We start from the raw sequence: 20,051 nt of genomic DNA, 5'->3' as shown, positions 1-20,051 counted from the left end.
TTACACTGATGAGTTGTTTTGTTTTGTTTTGTTTTTAATGGGCACACCTTAAAATAGTGTTCATAAATTGAAAGTATGAAAAGGTTCTGAGTGGAGTCCCTGGGTCTCTAACCCTGTCTACCCTTTGCGCCCCCATTTCTACTCCCCACCAAAAAAAAAAAAAAAAAAAAAGGGAAAGCTTGCAGCAGATTGTAGAAGGATTTGAGTCTGCAGCCAGAGAGAAGGGGATTAGGGCCAGAGCGGTGCAAGTTAAATTGTGCTGCATATAAAAAATGGGCGGATTGGTCTCCAGATCCAGAGGCTGGTACCACCTTCCTTTCTAAAATAAAATCTCTCTGGCATGAAGTCACCGCCTATTTCACATCCGGTTTGCCCTGGGACGTATTACTACTGTCTTGGTAAAGAGAAATCTTTTGTTGTATAGCTGCAGATCGGATACTGGGAAGCAAATTTGGGTGTGAAATCTTCAGCAAAGGAGCACACAGAGTCCATGATGGCTCAGACCGAGTGAGTGAGAGGCAGAGCGAGGACGCCCCTCCGCTCCCGGCGCGCCCGGACTCGCGGACTAGCGCTGGTTCCAGGCTCTCCGCGATTTTCTCTCCAACACTTTTCCCGGGTCTTGAGCGATTCTGTGCCCAGAGGGGGCCCGAGGTAAGTGCGGCTTCAGACCGCTACACACTGAGCTTTGAACATTGCTTTTCCTAGCTGGAGAGACAGGAATGCTAGAGAAAAGAGAGAAAGAGGAACAGGACAAGAGCCCGATCCCATAGCAGGTAGAAACAACGAATGTTTTTCTTTCAGGGTGAAAACCGCAGCGATATAGAAGCATTATTTTTGCCCCTCTGTATCTCTTTTCTTTCCCCCTTTCTTAGGCAGATATGAATTTATTCCGTGGGGTGGGTGGTGACATGTTGTTTTGATTTTTTTTTTTTTTTTTCAAGAGGGTGCTGGGATGATCTGGGGAGGGGCTTTGGGGGGCATCATCTAAAGTTAAGATGCTGGGACAGAAATCCTGTCTTAATGTTCTGTCCTAGGGAAGGCACTCTCACATTCTGTCTGCAGAAATGCCTCTTTCCTCCTTTCCAGTGGACGCTGCTAAAATGCCCTCTGGTGTAGGGGTCTCTCTGGTTCTAAACATGAAAAACTCAACTTATCATTTGATATGAGTGGCATGGTATATGGGTGTTTGGAGGGTGTGTGTTTGGTGGGGGAAGGTGGAAAAGGGTAAGGAGGCAGCTTAGCATTTCTTTTAAACTATTATGTTTGTATTTGCAAGAAACTTTCCTACTCAATAACTCGAGTACCATGATAGGTTTGTTTTTCTCTTTAAAATGCCAGAGGAGGACAAAAAGCTGTGGTACCTTGTCTTGGGATTTTGTTTCATTTACCCCTTCAGGAATACCCCCCCTTTTTTTTTTATAAAGATCAATAATTATTAACAGGGGAAGAGAAGTTGCTTTTCCTTCATAACATGTTGAAGATTAATGCAAGGGTGGATTATAACTGTGCAATTTAGATGCAGTATTTTAACATAATGATATTTATCCAATATTTCTTCTCATCCGTGCCAAAACCAGTGACTAAATTAAGTAAAAACTATGAAGCTCACAGCTCTTATCTGTAGATCTAGACCATTTTACTCTAAACACATTAATTATGTTTCATTGCTTACATGCCTGTTTGTAATGGTTTTTACTGATATAAATGATCCCCAAGAGTGTGGAAAGCATTTGTGTAGTTGTACTTAAAGGCATACCACATTAAACGATAGAGTGGTTAATGAAAAACATGCTTTAAAAGACATGCAATCCATTAATACTCCTATACTAAGGAGTATAGATTCAGAAAGTGCTAATAAATAGCTTTAACATTCTCATGTTATAACTGCCATTGATTATAGCACAAAATAAAGTGTTACCATATCTGTTCCTTAACCAGGTAGTGAGTGCACTGATTTTTAAAAATTGACTCCACAAATAGATCATAATTTTTTGAAATATTTAAGCTTTCCATACTCCTCCTTTCCTCCAGCATCCCACTATCAAGTCTAAAATTCAACAATCAGATGGTGATTGATTGCACTTTACCTAAGAGGGAAAAAAGATTCCCGTACTCATGTAAAGCAAAGCACTCCAGCTTCCATCTGTTTGAGATGAAACATTTTCGAGCAGCAACCTGGCAGAATTCAAGAGGGCTTAAAAGATATGTGTGGGCATGTTTGTATGCATTTATGTGAGTGTGGTTTGTGTGTATGAGAGAGATCAGCACATGGTTTGACTGTAAAGTATGTCCTTTAGCCTCACAGAAGCATTAGTGAGCATATTTAACAAGGCAATCACAGGCAGAGAACATAAGCACGACTTCGGCATTCAACAGTGTGTTTCCTTTTTTTTTTTTTAAAGATAAATACAGTTGCTTCTGAAATCAAGGTGCATCCAGAATTCAAAGATGAATTCAGTCATTGAAGCATATTAACCTACCCCATCTCAGCTCCAAAACATTTCTCCCCGTTACAGACACCAGCTTAAAAATTTCAATTCACAGTTCAGTCGTGGAAACTCCAATCAGAAAGGTCAATATCTTCAGATCATAAACAACAAGAAGAGAGTAATTCACCCTATATTGGAAATATAAAACCTAAAGAAAAAAAAACAGTTTTTATGTTGGGCAGTATTGGCACTTGAAAGCATTTCAACTTGTATTCTTTTACAGGAGAAATTAAGACCCTGATATATTTCTGAATGGAGAAATGGAAGGGATAGTGGAGAATGGACGGTCCAGGTTTCCATTGCTTCCAATGAGGTGTCATATCCCAGTGAGGTCATTTCCTGACTTCAAAGCATTCATCTGAACTGCCTCAGTCAGCCCTAGTGGTTATAACCTGATGTTTCTTGCAAGAGACATTGATCTCTACTTGTTCTACTTTTCAGCTGCACAAGCCCGCAATGAAGAAAAGTCCGGGTCTCTCTGAGTATCTTTGGGCCTGGACCCTCCTTCTGAGCACATTGACTGGAAGAAGGTGGGGGCACTTTATTTTAAATCTGCATGATAATTTCTGTAACTTTTTCATTTATTCTTTCAGGGGGAAGAAAATTGTCCTTGGATGAATTCATGACTAAGGGAATTCAAAAAACTTAATGGCAATAAAATCCCAACTAAGAATAAAGAAGAGCAGTATGAAAAAATAACCATCTTATTTGCATGATGGTTAGAATACACTTAACACGCTTTTGTTAAAGGAATGTATTAATTCAACATTTAAGTCTTAAATTGAACTTTTCACTGTTCAGTTGTAACTGAATGAAATATGTAGTTTCCTAATTCATAGAGAAAGTTACCCCAATTAATGTCTGCATACTCTATGAGTTGATTTTCCAACAAGAAAATTTCTAACCAACTGTAAAGATCATAGAGTAACTTGTGACTCCATGAAAGTGGAAAGTTTAAAATAATATTTGTAATTTGAAAGTCCTAAGTCTCTATAGATGTGTGTGCATATTATGTTTTGAAACCATTCTTTGTATAATCAATAGAGATAGAATATACTAAACAAATATTTAAGAACATTACATAAAACTGAACTTCTCTATTTAAGCGTGACTACTGCAGGAAAAGTTATGAGAAAAATTTAAACATATGCTTAACCATATTTGAAAATTTGCTGATGATCAAATCAAGCATATAAACATATTGTAGTTGCAGTGATGTAAGTGACCAAAAATTTCAGATTCTTCTTTATCTGCTTTTATACTTCTTGCATGGTCTACTCCTGTGGCCCTTAAGACAGTCTTAGACGTAAAAACCGAAGGTTCTTCCAGATGTAATGGAAGGTAAACTCTTAAAAAGTTAAGGTAGAAAGAAGGAATAATCTGGAAAGATATGAATTTAGGAATTTTTTTTTTTAGTTAAGATGTCTGTTTTTATTTCTTGCTATTGTGTGTGGTAAGTAATGACTATCAGATGAAGAGGAGATCCACTATTGCCAGATACTCTTAATCCGAGAAGTTAAATGTTTTCCATTTCTTTTGAAAAATTATATGAAGTGTTACTATTGTAATGACCTGTAGATGGAGTTAGTGCACAGTGTTTTATTATAGAGTGGTTCATACGGAATCAAAATCAGGTACTGTAACTGACATTTCTCTTCAAATTATATATTCTGTTTAGGAAACCTTACATTGGCATAAGTGTTTAAGAGCAATAAACAATCTTGATCTCTATCCTGGGGTTATTCTTTGCATTACTGGACATAACTGGACATATTAAATTAGAAGTGGAGATGAAAAATAACCTGATTAGAAAAATCACAGGAAATAAAGGTTACTATTCCAGCTGGGATATCAGAACTAGTTCTCTGGGAGGGATGGAAAAGTCTCTTTTGGCATTTGCATTCTGATGCATACAATTGGTGGCAATGGCACTTATAAGATAAAACCAGGGATGAAAGTTTTTCCTGAATTTGGTATAAGCTTCAACACACAGAAAATGCAGGAAAAGGTAATAGACAACTGCATATTCTAGCAATTGTATCCAGAATCAAATTGTGCTCTGTCACTTACCCCATCTCATCTTTACCCTTCTTATTTTGCTGTTTTCTTCCTTAGACTACTTGATCAGGCAGGCCTTCCTCACAATTTAAAGTGGACTAGCATTTCTTTTCCACCTTTATCAAGATGACCTTCCAATATCCTTGAAAGATGCATGTGTGACAGTTCGTTTTGTGAAGACTTTTTATAAGTAATTACATATAGACAAGTATTTTTGCTTTATTGGTATCATCTGCTAATGAGACATCCTGGAAGGCTCAATGAAAATTTGATTTCAAAAACTAGTAAGATGTTTAATTTTGCCAAAGGAGAATAAACTGTCAAGCTGTATGGTATTAATGTTGAATTTAGGAGAATGGGAAATTGTTCCATACAGTTGAATTTCATATATTTAACATCATGAAGAACCTTTAGTTATAATAGTTTTAATTATTAAATTAAAATTTTATCAGAAAAATGGCCATTGAATTTTGACAATATAAAACTAATTACCTTTTTAAAAATAGTGTTTGTTTTTGAAATGATACTTTCTTTATATTTCTTATTTCTGTCAAATAAGTGAATCCTGGTTTCGGATGTTACTATTTTTTTTCATTGATCAGTAATATAAACACACAAGAGTGAAACCAAAAGCATATTAAACAGAGAGTATGAAAGTGATATTTTTGTGGCGTTTCTTAGTTTACACTCTCCATTTTTTTTTTTACTCAAGGTCAGAGCTGTCATTGAAATGTATCACTGAGTGTGATCCACTGTGATAAAAAACTTCTCTCAAAGGATTTTGGAGGTGTCATCCTAATCATTACATAAAGTAGGATTCAACAACCATAAATGATAATGTGATTGTTATAAGAAATGCGCAGTATTTGAACTATGGTCACTATGTGGTTGAAACTCGAAGACTAGTAATGATAAGGGGTAGAAACGATGCCTGAAGCTAGAAAGATTTAAATAGGAGCAATTAATCCATTATAGAAGAATAGAACTAAAGTTTTAGACTAAAAGTTGAAGAAAACAGGGTTCTAGTTCAAGATCTGCTCACAGATTGCTATGTTTTCTTAAAACACTAATCCCACACTACAGTTCAATAAGCCATAAATTAAGAATATTGGACCATATCTTTTCCAAGGTATCTTTTACTTTAAGACAGAAATGACAAAAATTCATTTAATTAGAGATTTGAATAGGCACATTGTAGAAATCAGTTCATAAAACTTAAGGGGAGGGGCGCCTGTGGTGGCTCAGTGGATTAAGCCGCTGCCTTCGGCTCAGGTCTTGATCTCAGGGTCCTGGGATCGAGCCCCACATCGGGCTCTCTGCTCCGCGGGGAGCCTGCTTCCTCCCCTCTCTCTGCCTGCCTCTCTGCCTACTTGTGATCTCTCTCTCTGTCAAATAAATAAATAAAATCTTTAAAAAAAAAAAAAAACTTAAGGGGAATGAAAATTACACACTGATTTGAAACTCTAATTATCCTAAGAAACACGTTTTAACTTTTTTTCTCATCTAAATATCCTAAAAGAACATCAAAAGAATAAATACAGATATATGTAGATATTTCTACCTCTATATCTATATCTATATCTATATATATATATATAAAGTGGATGAAAGAAGTTAATGTTGGTAGGTGAAATCTTAGGCTAATGCTATACTTTACATTAAATGAAAGCAAAACTACTAATTTGATAGCTCATAAATACGTTTTTGTTTTGTTTTGTTTTGTTTCTCAGAAGAAGTTTGCCAGATTTTTTTTTCTTCTTAGCATGCATTAACCTTCTTGCCCAGGGAAACATGCATTATAGCATTGTATACATGCTGAGATTTATACAGGCAAAGAGACAGAACTCATTTCCTATAATTTTCCTTCCATAGTTAGAAACATCAGAATAAAGAGTTTATCATGTGTGATAACAAATATGAGAAAATGGTAAAAATTAAAATATGACTTTTTATTTATTTATTTATTTTTACTTTGCTGGAAGGAATTTTCAAATTAAGATTCAATAGGAAAGAAGATAGGAAAATCTAGGGAAGGCTTTATTTGGAAAAAAGGTTTTAATAGAATTATATAATTTAGATTACCTGCCGTTATGTCTTTTTCAGCTATGGACAACCCTCATTACAAGATGAACTTAAAGACAACACTACTGTCTTCACCAGAATTTTGGACCGACTCCTAGATGGTTATGACAATCGTCTGAGACCAGGATTGGGAGGTGGGTTGCATTATTGTGTTTTTATTTTAGAGAACAGTATCAAATCTTTACTAATGAAGCCTTGCTTTCCTTCTAAACGTAAAGTAGTAAGAATAGTAGCATGTAGTTTAAGGACTAATCCTATTTTTAATAGATTGCTCAATGTTAGTTCAATTTATTATGGTATTTCTGTGCACATACGTATATGTAGAAAAAGACAGATACAAATGTCTCATAATTACATTAAAAATGTTACATTTACTTGGAAATTGTAATATTTTCTGTGTAATGATTTTATTATTCAGGGAAAAAAATGAAGTTAATATTCTCCCTGCTAGCCCAAAGACTACATCTACTTCATTTGGCATTGCTATGTTTACATTGAATTCAAATAGATTATCTCTGAGCCTCATGCTCTAAACATTTATTTTGGAATATTATGTATTGATCCACTGTTTTGCATTAGATTAGTACCAACTCTGGGATAAAAGGTGAATGAGATAGATGGTAATTTTTTTAACCATGCATTTGAACTTAAACTCTAATTTTCTATAGTAAAAATTTGTTTTTCTTTGCATACCAATTAATTATACTAGTGGATTTCTACTTAGGAAGAAAAAAGTGCTAAATAATACAATATTTATTACAATAAGAATAAATAGTGCTAGATATTACTCACATATTTGAATAACCTTTGAATAAGATAATCCACCAATCTTATTTAGTTAAGCAGAGACTAATGAAGCCAAAAAAAATATTGATCTCAGACTACAACAAGAGAAGCAAAGAAATTATTGTTAAATTATTGTTTAAAGTCACACAGGAAACCAAGGTGAGAATCTATGATTCCCAACTATAGCTAATGCTGCACCTTCTCTGAAGCATTTGTTAAAAACTATTTGATAGCAATATTTAAATTCCAATTAAATGACAATATTAAGAAAGTCATCTCTCCTTCACTGAGGTAGCAAATATATACAAAAAATAAGAAGTTTAGGAATCCAAATTTTGATTTTAAAACTGAATGGTAGCATGAATTTAATTATATATATATATATATTGAGTAGTGTAATCACATGGATGTGGATCATAGGTCTGTTTTGAGGCTAACAAACACCATTAGTGTCTCAGAGGTTTGTGAGGAACTGCTTTGTCAAAGACACAATTCAAATATACATCAGAGGCCTTACCAGGTGTCCTTTCTTGTCAATTTCAAACATCCATTCTTGGACGTGCTATACAAATTCCTTCAGGTTTGAATTCAACCTAGTGTTCCTTTACTACATTCTGAGAAAAAAAATCTCAAGGAACAATGTTTTGGTCATAAAATGGAATGCATTGGGTATATGATGTATTGCAATAATATTTGTGTATATCTAAACATTTAAATTGACTTCAACAAAATTGTTCTTAATTCATAAAATTTGAAATAAGTTGCAAAGATATCAGGTAGGGAAGGAATGTACAAAAGAAAGAAACAGGATAGTGATACAACTTTTAAAAAGTAAGGCTTTCCAAAGTACTAATGGGCATACATCTGATTCCTTTACTTCCTACTCCATGATATCAATCCTTACTAATCAACAGAATTTTATAATGCATCTAGAAAACACTGTTTCCATTCTAGTTTAGGAAATCCCTTTTAATACTTTAACATGTGAATATGAGTAACCTCTATAAGCTTTATACATAATTTTCAGTTTGTTGAAGAATTTTAAATACACATACACACACACACACGTATACAGGCACATACCTTTAATGATCAGCTGTCTTGTTTGGAGTGTAAGTAACAAACCCAGAACTGCTCCTTGACATTTAATTATATATAATATTCTTAAATAAATGTGTATGTTAACTCTTTAATCAAATAGAGTATAAACAGGAAGCATTTTACCTACTTTTCATCTGCATACCTGGACCTTAGAGAGCCATAGAACTTGGGGATGTATAATGTAGGCTAAGAATGAATTGAAAAGCTAATTTTCAAGAAATGAGATAATGCTAGATATGTTAACAGAAACAACTGCATTGATTGAACCTGCAACATTACTGTTTTGGTAGAATCTACTTTTAATATCTATTTAATCCCCCCAAGTAAGAAAAAATAGACATGTGTATAAAGAACAGAAATAGTAGTTGGCCAAATATAGTCAAAGTATATCCTTTTAAATTGAAATGGATATAATATGCTATGATAATAGATAATTCAAGGACTCAAGAAAATTTAAAGGAATGGGTGTGCTTTAATCGTGGCTAAGGATGACTTATCTGATATCTGTGACTCCTAGAAACAGTGATTTTGAGGATATGGTAGACAAAACAAATTAAAAAGTAGCTCAAATATTTACCTCTGTTTCTATTTTATGTATCATCCTGGAATGTACTACAAATAAATCTGATAAATTTGACAGTTCTGAGGAAGCTTTAATACTAACTTAATTTTCTTTAAATTTTTTTGGAGTGCATCTTATAACCTTAAGGGATATACTAACATGTTTATTACATGTATCTCCAGAGTCATCAGTACTTTTATGTACATTTTGAGAATGTCTGTCTATCTTTAGAAAACTATATCTTAAAATATTAAATACAGTTTTTAGATATTTTCCAAAGCATTATCAGCTATAGAATTAGAAAAATATTACCACAATGCTTTCTGAGTGCTATAAACTGAAATTACTGAATAAATATTTCTCTGTAGTTATTTAATTTCATTTCTTTACCATAGATTTCTCTTAAGTATGACATACATTCCAGTAGATCTCCATTGCAGAAATGGACCTTTCTTATTGTTGTTGTTGTTGTTGTTGTTACAAGATCCATTTGCTTTTTTATCTATTTTCATAGATGAAAAGCCCATGTAGAGCAAATACTTGAAATATTATCATTAGTTTATAAGAGGGTAAAAGTTTCCTTCTAATTGCTTCATGATCACTGAGTTAATCTTCTCTTATGAGAAAAATGGGCCCACTCTCTTCTCTATTATGACAAAAGTCTGATTTCCTTTTTTTTTTTTTTAAGAATAATGTTATGCAGAAGGCAGGGATATTTTGTTCTGAATGTCCTCAGAAGGTATAGAAATATGATAAGCTGAGACTCGAAACTAATGGAAGAAACTCTTTATGTGCAAATTCATCATGACCTGTTTTTCGGAAAAACATACTGCCACCCGAAGGCATAGCAATACTCTTTGGAGATACACAACCTGGGTCCAATAACTAAGAAACAAAATATATTAACTTGGTTCATCTAGTTGATAGAAACCTATTTGCAGATATTGTTACACTGTTTAAAAGGTCTACCCTTTCAGAGCCCAGAGAGCAATCCTGAGAAAGTGAAAATGAAAGGGTAACGTAAAGAGAGATATCCAGGAAGGGACTTTTTTTTCTTTTTCTTTTTCCTTTTCTTTTTCTTTTTCTTTTTCTTTTCCATTTTCTTTTTTCTTTTCTTTCTTTCTCTCTTTCTTTCTAGATAGGAGAGATGAAAAGGAATATAATGTGTGGAATTCTAATGATGTAATGTCCTCTATTCAAGAACAAAAGAGAACAATAATTTGGCCATGTTCATATTTTAAATACAAAGTTAATGAAGGAAACTTTAAATAGACTTGGATTTAAATAATCAGTAGCCAGAAAATACAAATCAAAATTGTCAGAAGTTGTGGAATTTATTCTCATTTTTTTGAGGGCAAGGTGTAGAGGGCTACTTCTCCCTTGCAACCAGGAACTAAAGAATGTTTTTGAAAGGCTTTTGCCTAAAGCCTGGTCAGTACAGAGGAATAAAGTGATAGGAGGAGGGGAAAAGGTAAAAGCCAGAAAGAATGGCAAGATAGGAAAGAGCAGGTTAGAGAAGAACAGAGAACAAAAGGGGGCGTTGAAGATAAGGAGAGGGAAGTGAGAGGGATAGAGAATGTGAAAGCAGAGCAACACAGAGAAAATGGTAAAGGAGAGGGATCTGTGTTCTAAAGATGAGTAGACTCAGGTGTTCCTTGATTAATCAAGATTCCTCTTCTCATTTTAAATCAGGACCAAACCAAGCACATTCTGAAACAATTCATTTTCTGAAGGTTTCTCCTTGTTAACTGAATTTTCTTGAACTTCCTAAAGGTTTCTCCTTATTAACTGAATTTTCTTGAACTTCCTAAAAAGTTAAATGACACAGCCCTGAACTGCAACCATCCAAGTTAAATTTTGGCCACCATCACATTGGTTCTCCCTGCGCTCTAGGTGGGGGCAAAAACAGCCTATAAACACAGATCCCAAACTTAATTCTGAAGGGAGGTTTCAGGTTTTTAAGGATAAGTAATGCCCTTCCAGTGACATCTTACCCTTTCCTTTTGCCCAGCCTTATGTACAGGCTACATTTAATCAATGATATGACACAATCCCAGAGTGAACCGGGTTGATATGTACAGTTTATTGTCTGGAACATACCACCAAGCTGAGGGGTTACTCTCCCTCCCATTCACAGGTTTCTTCTTAAGCATCTTGCTTACAAAAGACCTTTTCTTCTATAAACAATTTTATTTTGCTCCTTGGAAAACTGATTAGGGTAAAACCATTTTTAAATAGAAATCAAACAGGATAGTGTCAAAGGAATGAGATCTTGGTTGAGCCACATTTTCAAGGGACTACAGAACTTTTCACTTGCTCCCTCCCTGCTAATGATAGTTTCTGGAAATATTTTTCTAAATTTCTAAATATTGCCTTAGGTTTAATCTCAGTAAGTAATATATAGGATGATGGATGCCTCTCAAAGATTGTATCATCAAATCATAAAGATGAAGATGGTAAAGTTAAGAGAGTGAATGCGTAATCATCATGTGACAAACCCAGGAGATGAGAGGAGAAGTAAATCAGTAAATGAATAGATAGGAATGTAGGTAGATAATGGACTTTATTTATCCCTACCATACCCTTAACAGATATTTAGTTAAGATTTTCTTTTTTTCCTGTAAGTCATACAGAGTTAGAATTTTTATTTATTTGTGTCATATTTTACTCGAATGTACCAGTTAGATGAATAATTGTAAGTGGAGTATAATTGGGGTTTTCTCTCTAGTTATTTTAGCACTAACTAATGTTTAACAAACAATCATACTTCAAAGCAGACTTTCTCCTTATCTTCCTAATTTTCCCAATTTGGGATTTGTAATGCTATATAAGGCCTTTTATACTTCCTTTAGCTTAAGTATTGCAAGAGATCTAAGCATTAAGATGTAAACATCTCCAGCTAAGTAAAGTGACTGAGTTGGATATGCATATAGCTGGCAAAGTGGTGTTAACTCCTGGGGGAGTTAGCTTGGGATCTTGGGTTATGGGTTTTTGGTTTTTGGTTTTTGGGGTTTTTTTTTTACATCAAAAGAAGTAAAGGTGGAAAATTAAGCACTCTGGGAAAAAAGCAGATTAACTTTTGGGAAGTATTTTTGTGGCTTTGTAAAGTTTAGGTGACTAGGGGCTAGAGAAAGAAGCATCAAAATTTAATTCTTTTTCAAAATTCAACTTTGTTCTCGGGATTTGTATCTCGGGATTCCAACGCATCCAATATTCATGTAATTTTTAAAATTATTAATTTATAATTTATATATTTATCTTATTATTATTATTATTATTATTTGTATCCCGTGTGATTCTGAGATCAGAGACAACCATTTTATTCATGTTCAACTGAAGTTAACACATACATTTTATGTTTCTATTAAACAGCCAGAATTTCAAAAATTAGGAGGATGAGATATTAAGAGGACAATGTGATGGCTTTTGACAGAATGAAAAGATTCTAAATTAATAGCAACATCCAAAAAATTTGAAAGATTAGATTCATGTAATATTTTTTATTGGTGGAAATGGTGTTATATTTCCTTTACCAGATCATGGCTTTAGTATTATCTTTTGAAATGTGACTCTGGAATCCTTCATTCTGAATTTGCTGTAGCCTTATCTGGTGCATTTAATGTGAGCTGTGGAGCGGATACTCAGACTCTGGCATAATGTAATCCATTTTCACAGAAATATTATATCTAGACATTCCCAAATTCAGTTGAAGTTTTGAGAAAAAGCAGTTACTAAAAACCCAAGAGGAACTGTTAAAATGAACAGAAAGCACCTTTTAACTTTCACTGGCTGGGATCTCTAGTCAGCTCCTGAAGCCAGCTTGTCTAATGAATCCAAGCTAGATACCCAAAGGAATGTTGTAGCATGTTTAGAAACTTTCTACTCTCATCGTTTCCTGTTGTGTATAAATCAACTGATCAGTGCCAAGAATTTCCTGAGGTAAAATGTAGCCACTGAGACTATGCTCAAGTTATAAAGACCAAATTATTAGTAACAGCTGCAGTTTATTTTCTGTGCAGTTACTTTTGAACTTTTTATAGTTTTCATTTCCCATCTTGATTCTAGAAGCAATGTAAAATATTTTTTTAAAAGTTTTCTGTAGGTGATTTTTTTTTCCAGGTAGAATCTGAATTCCTTACTTGAAAAATAATGTTGTAGTGTTTCTGAGATGAGAAACTCTACCCTTTTGGAAAACACAGCCCTAAATAGATCCCATATTCCTCTGAAGATTGCTATAGTGTTAGTCTTATGTAACAAAAATGCTGTGATGGGAACAGGAAGTATGATGCCTCAAAGCTATTACAGGTTATACATTTTTAAAAGATTTTATTTATTTATTTGACAGAGAGATCACAAGTAGGCAGAGAGGCAGGCAGAGAGAGGGGGAAGCAGGCACTCCGCTGAGCAGAGAGCTCAATGTGGAGCTCAATCCCAAGACCCGGAGATCATGACCCAAGCCAAAGGCAGATGATTAACCGATTGAGCCATCCAGGTGCCCCGGTTATACAATTTTGATCAAGACTTACCTAGACCAAAAGAAACCCATTCTTCCAACACAGCCAACTCTCTATAGGTTACCCCCTCTCAATAGAAATTGCCTATAACATAGGAGGGAAGGAGGAAAATTCTCAATGGAAATGAGATTCATCTCTGCCATGGTAAACTTTCCTTTTTTTCCCCCTGGAAGATGCTTGTATCATTTGAGTACTTAGAATCTGAAAACACAAAAGGATCAGGGATTGGTTAGTTACCTCGAAATGTGGGTTTCTACCCCATATCCAGATTTAGTAGCTGAACACAGCCACGATTAAGTAGCTCTACATATCAGCTAGAGAAAGTTGCCAATTATTTTAAAGAATTTAGGGAATGGAAATGAAAGACAGGGAGCAAAAATGTTGCCCCAGACAGATTGGAAGGGAGCTGAAACATTGTCCAATCCAGGAGTACACACTTATGGTTATGTAGGGAGCCCAGAACATTTTCAGTTTCCAAACAGGACCATTTCCAAGTGGGGTTTTAATAATAAAGTATATTATGATGACTAATGTTAGTCCATTTAGTCTCCATACAGTGACTGCTTCTGTGAATTAACAGATAGAAAATAACATAAAGGAGACAATAAACCCCCTTCATAAGTTATAAGCCTACAGAATAGGGCCTAGTGAATATTACTATGAGTTCTTCAGTAGACAGTATTTCCAGTGAAAATATGGCCAATACCATATTAAATAAATTGTTGTGATAGGCATTCTTAATAAAAACATCATCTTTAATTCTTCATTGTTGATTCCCTATTCCATTTTTTATTACACTCTTACAACGTATTATTCACACAGAATCAGCTATCTTCATTAAAAAGCAAGTAACATCATTTCACTTCATTATCCAAAGGCTCTTTATTGCATTAGAATAAAGGTCAGCTGCTTAATGAAATGCAGAAAGCTCTTTAGGTGTGGTCGCTCTCGCATCCAGAGTGTCATCTTGTACCATGATCATTGGCATAACCAGGCTCCAGATATATTATCAGACTTTCTATTTCCTTTTTTAAGATTTTATTTATTTGAGAGAGAGACAGAGCACAAGTGAGCGAAGGGGTAGAGGGAGAAACAGGCTTTCCACTGAACAGGGAGAACAATACAGGGCTCAATCCCAGGACCCTGGGATCAGGACCTGAGCCAAAGGAAGATGCTTATCTGACTGAGCCACCCAGGTGCCCCCAGGCTTTTTGTGCCTTTTTGTTCTCACCTCAGATCTTGTTCTTTCCTCTCCTCCTTTAATCGTCTTTCTCTTTCTGCTCCTCCTTGAATTTTTTTCATCATTGAGGTCTCAGTTCAAAGTTCTCTATTCAAAAGATATCCTTTCAGAGTACTTAGAGCGATTTGAAATGAATTAGTATAATTTGTATGTGTTTGGATATAATTATATATGTAATTATATCTGTCACCTTCCCGTCATCTACTACCAATTCGTGTGTCTAATCTATGATCTATTTATCTCTCCTATTTATGTTTCTAACCAATCTAAAGTAGGTTTTCCCCAAGACTGTAAGATGTGCTACAGAATAGGAACATTTGCACTTTTGTTCACCAACCCATTATTATTACTTAGAGCAGTGCCTGTATGGTGTGTAGAAAATGCTCAGTAAACATTTGTTGGTTAAACTAATATACCCAACAAATATATTTAACAGTGTTTTTAGCATCTAATCTTATTCCGCCCTTACTCTAGTGTGATGCACTCAACTTTGCAGGTGTTATTTCTTCACTGAAAAGGGGAAAAACAGGCTCAGAAAGATTAAAGGCTTGTACCTAAAATCACACAGCTTGTTCTCCAGGAGAATCAGAGTTAAAATCTGAGTGCTTTGACTTTTAATCCAATGTGCTTACTACTTACTATACTATACTGCTTTTCTCATTTCTGCCTCAAGCACTAATCATCTTTTTGAATTATCACTTCAAAACATCTGTTATTTCAAAACTTATCAGCAGGATATCAACATTGTAAGAAATCTCTGTTAAAAACAGATTTACTATAGAGTATATAATACAGTATGTGTATGTGTGTGTGTATATAGATATACATTTGTGTGTATATATATATAAAACATATAAATATACATAAATCATATATATAAAGAACATAAAGCATTTATATATGTATATAAAGTATATGTTTGAAGGATATCTTCTTTAAAGACTGATTTTAATTGGTTTATTTATCATCAAAAATTTTGCTGACATTGATGTACTATTTTAAGGTATCCCAAATTACTATAATAATAATCACTATCATTATAATCTCATTTTACAGAACTATTCCATGATTATCCCTGTGACAGTCTAACGTGTATATAAATTTATACAAATTTTAAAGACTATTGATTTTTTTTTATAATGGACAGGGAAGGATTACTGTGAAGAAATACTTCAAAAATTATTTGCTAATTAATCTGCTCTTTGAACATTTCCTCCAACTGAGTTATTTTAATTGATTTCCATTTTCAGACAATTTCCTAGTTTCATAAGGGGTTCATTGATGTTTACCTTTGACTAACTGTAAAATCACTCTAGCTAAACTTCATTAGAAGTTCCTGACTCATGTTGTATGGTCTTAAATAGAATATTTTAGAACATTAAAGTATCTTCACTTTTCCTCATGTGATCTGTAGAAAGGCCTTGAGTACTTTCTAGGTATTTCTAATAACACTAGAGTCCAGTGCTGAATCAATAAAGTCTGGTATTAGAACATACAATTTGGATTTTAATGTTCTAATATTCCTTAAATAATAAATAACATCCTAAAAATATATATCTATATATTTCTCCCCTTAATGGGGATTTGTGGGGATTTCAAGTTGGAAAGGAGGGGGAAAAGATGACTAAATCTTCCCAGAATTGGAGAAAAGAAGTTTCCTCAACAATTCTCTGAGATATCAGCCCAAGCACATACATATGAGCATATCTTCCGTTTAAGCCTGATCCTAGACCTAAATGGATCTGGATTTCAAATCATCATTTCTTTACTGAAAAGGCAAGTTAACTTTTTTATAATTTGACTAAGGTACATTCATAACAGTCCTCTATCTTGAACCTTTGCACTCTGAATTACAAATCTTCTGTCTAAAGAATGACTTCACATATCACTAAGGAAATTCCCTGTGAGTAGTAAGGAAAAACATACATTTGGTCAAAGGAACCTATTTCTTGTCACTGAAATTGTACTCAACTGAATTAGAATGTGGTTTAAGGATAATCATTTGAGTAGGAAAAAAAAAAAAGGAGGAAAGGAATACATCAAGATATTAGCAGTAGATTTATGTGAATGAAGGTATTCTAAGGGGGTTAATTTTCTTCATATTTTTCTTTTTGAAATTTCTGAACATACTTTCAAGTTAAAAAAAATTTAAATAAACAACATAATAAATAACATTAGCCTTATGTTTACCATAAGGCTTTTGTTACATTTTAGAGTAACATTCCCAGATAAGTTTGGGAAATACAGGGATAAAAAAGGTTGATGGCATTTATTTAAAACATGATTTCTTAAAGACATTGACATGCTAATTTTCATGATGAATCTTCCAGAGACATACATAATAAGCAGAGTTTTTCAGCAGTGGAAACTGGCCACTCACAAACAGCTGATGACAAATCAAAGAAAACCATTTGGGTATGTGGCAAGGAAAATATGTTAAGAGAGGGAAAAATACAGAAAGTGTTGTTCCCTTTCTTTAATTACCTTATCCCAAGTTCCAGATGGTTTCCTGAATGTCGTTGCACCATCGTCCTTTCTCTTCTGGTGCCATCACCCACCGCTTATGTTTAGTAGTTGCGTGTCCCTGCACCCCTGCAACCCCAACCACGCAACCTTCAGTTTGGAAATTTTGCTACCTTAACCTTAGGGTTTGTGAATACGTTTGGAGGAGAAACAAGATGAACAGAGAGCACAAATCAGAAACTCTTTAAGGATATCTGTATGATTAGAGTGCATGGTGAGAAGGTCATCTGAAGGACTCAGGTGAGGGCTCTCAGTCAGGGTACATGCCTTGGGATATTACAGTGGTGATGTTTGGGAAGTATCAGAGGGAGAGAACTAGTAGAAAATAAGGTCAAGAACTCGAAGATGATGAACTAGTATGGTAAATATGCTTAGGGGCAAGGATAGATAAAGGATTAAAGAAATAGATTTTTAAAGTGTTGTTATAGCCATTTGTGTGAACTGCTTTGCATTTATTCCTAATCTTTCTATATGGCACACTAACAATTATGTTTGGCAATTAATGTGTATAAACTTAACCATGTTTTACATTCCATTTTATTGGTACAGTAATCTTTACAAATAGGCTTTTTGGTCTTTATAATTTGTTAGTTATATGGCAACATCATTTACTAACAATTGAAAAACAGCAGAGGGTAATAGCCCATATATTTGGCAAGTAGGTATCTCATTTCTTTAGAGCGCTTTATCATGCTAGATAAAACAGATTGGTTGCTCCTAAAACATCTGCTAAGCCAATTTTTGTAAAGCTAGATACCTTGGAGAGTTACCTTGAAGTGTAAAAATTATGCCCTCCCTACACTCAAGAAATAGGTAATGGTGATAAAGGAGTTCAGGAAAGTTGTCCCAAACCGCAAAGCACTTGCAAGTATGCAGACAGGGATTCATACATATTTCCCAAAGGAACATGCATTTAATAGTAGATCCCTACCACAAAAATAAAAATGAAAGAATGGACATAATTTTAATTCTGTAGATGTTACCCAGATCTGTAAGATATTTACCATAAGTCTTACAGTTTATAATCTGCAGAGAATCAAAACTCAACCTTAGAAACAAAATTAGGTTGAATCAACCACTTAGAAAAATAAATAAAATAACAAGAGGATCCAACTATTTGAAAATTTTTGTAGAAAGAAAATATAAATATTAATTCTCCTTAATCACATAATATAGGGTACTTTTAAAAGAAAGAAGTTAATTTACATAAATAACAAGGAATAAAGTTATTACCAATAAGGAGCATACCTGGGATACTAGTAATTAGGATGAAAGTGTGCCCAATTCTCTATTACCTGATGTCTTTCTTTTTGTACTATTTTCATGACAATAAGTGCATATTTTTTTTTCATATCAAAGGCTCCTTTGCTTAAACTAGAAGGTAAAATGCTGAAAAAGAAAGGACAAAAATGAGCTCAATTAATAAAATAAATTCCAGCTTTTGGGAATAGATAACATGCATTTTCTTTTTATTATTGTTTTAATTGAAAGTCAGTCCTGGTATTCTAATAAAGTGTGAGCTCTAGATGGAGTCTTAAGAAATAACAGATGTTTAAACTAAGAAAAAGAGTTAATTGAGTAAGGAATATATATGGAAAGAGGGTGCAGGAGAGAAAAAGAGATGTAAGCACTGGGCAAATGCAGACAGAAAGAGGATGGAGACAGCCAGAACAGGCCAATGGTTACTCCAGTTAAGACATTGCTGATGGCTGTTCCTTTCAAGCTATTTAGTTGCTGTAGAAGGTTAATACTGACTTTGGAAGGAAGTGAATTCTACATTCTTTTTCTTTTTAAATTTTCTTTACTTATTTGACAGAGATCACAAGTAGGCAGAGAGGCAGGCAGAGAGAGAGGGGAAAGCAGGCTCCCTGCTGAGCAGAGAGCCCCATGTGGGACTGGATCCCAGAACCCTGAGGTCATGACCTGAGGGAAGGCAGAAGCTTAAGCCACTGAGCCACCCAGGTGCCCTAGGAAGTGAGTTCTAAAAACACAGCTCTATTTTCTTTGTCTTAAACTATGTCCTCCATTTTCAAGTTTTTTAAAGAGTAAATCTCAGATAATTCTTACATCAAGGGGCTCATTTAAACATTTTGAAGCCAATGACATTGTTAGGGAGAAAAAAGAAAGAAAAGAAAGAAAGGGGGGAAGGGAAATGAGCCAAAAAATATTATATTGGTTATTGGAGGGATTATCTCTACCTCCAAGTTTTATTCTCATTTGTGGTACACATTAGATACAGTATACAACATGACCTTCTTGAGAGAAATTTATACTGAAAGTATTAAGTGTTTACAAGTGAATTGCTGAGAGATAAAATTCTTGATTTTCAAAAGAATTCATTACCACATATATTGGATCACCTTTTTAATGCCCTACCTCAGAGATATAAATGTCCTGATAAATAAAATGAATTGCTTAAGATACTGGACCATTATTTCTCAAAGCTACAGTTTAAAATTACAAAGCCATCTTTTTCACTCTCACCTCTAAACAAATTGTGTCCTTTTATGAAAGCAGCATTTTTCTGTCTTTTTTGGGGGGAGGGTGACTGAATTTCCTTGAAAATGCCTGTGTTGAGTTGTCACCAGACTATAATGAATATGTTTTATTGGTTGATATATATGCCTCAGAGACTAATAAAATAAAATCGCATTGAACTTGAAATGGAATCTACTAAACGAACTTTTTCTGTGCCA

General features: G+C 34.3%; 1 protein-coding gene across 1 annotated transcript in view; it reads left to right on the top strand.

Moving 5' to 3' along the window:
* Nucleotides 1–270: 270 nt before the first annotated feature.
* Nucleotides 271–20,051, top strand: part of GABRA1 (gamma-aminobutyric acid type A receptor subunit alpha1) — a 59,392-nt gene continuing 39,611 nt past the window's right edge. Inside the window, exons 1-3 of the mRNA XM_046001082.1 lie at nt 271–651; nt 2,931–3,019; nt 6,651–6,763. Coding sequence (XP_045857038.1) covers nt 2,946–3,019; nt 6,651–6,763 — 187 coding nt within the window. The 5' untranslated portion in view covers nt 271–651; nt 2,931–2,945. The remainder of the gene's footprint in view (nt 652–2,930; nt 3,020–6,650; nt 6,764–20,051) is intronic.

The sequence above is a fragment of the Meles meles genome, chromosome 3 (assembly GCF_922984935.1).
Source record: "Meles meles chromosome 3, mMelMel3.1 paternal haplotype, whole genome shotgun sequence".
NCBI classification, from domain to species: domain Eukaryota; kingdom Metazoa; phylum Chordata; class Mammalia; order Carnivora; family Mustelidae; genus Meles; species Meles meles.
This window is presented reverse-complemented; position numbering and strand designations above follow the sequence as displayed.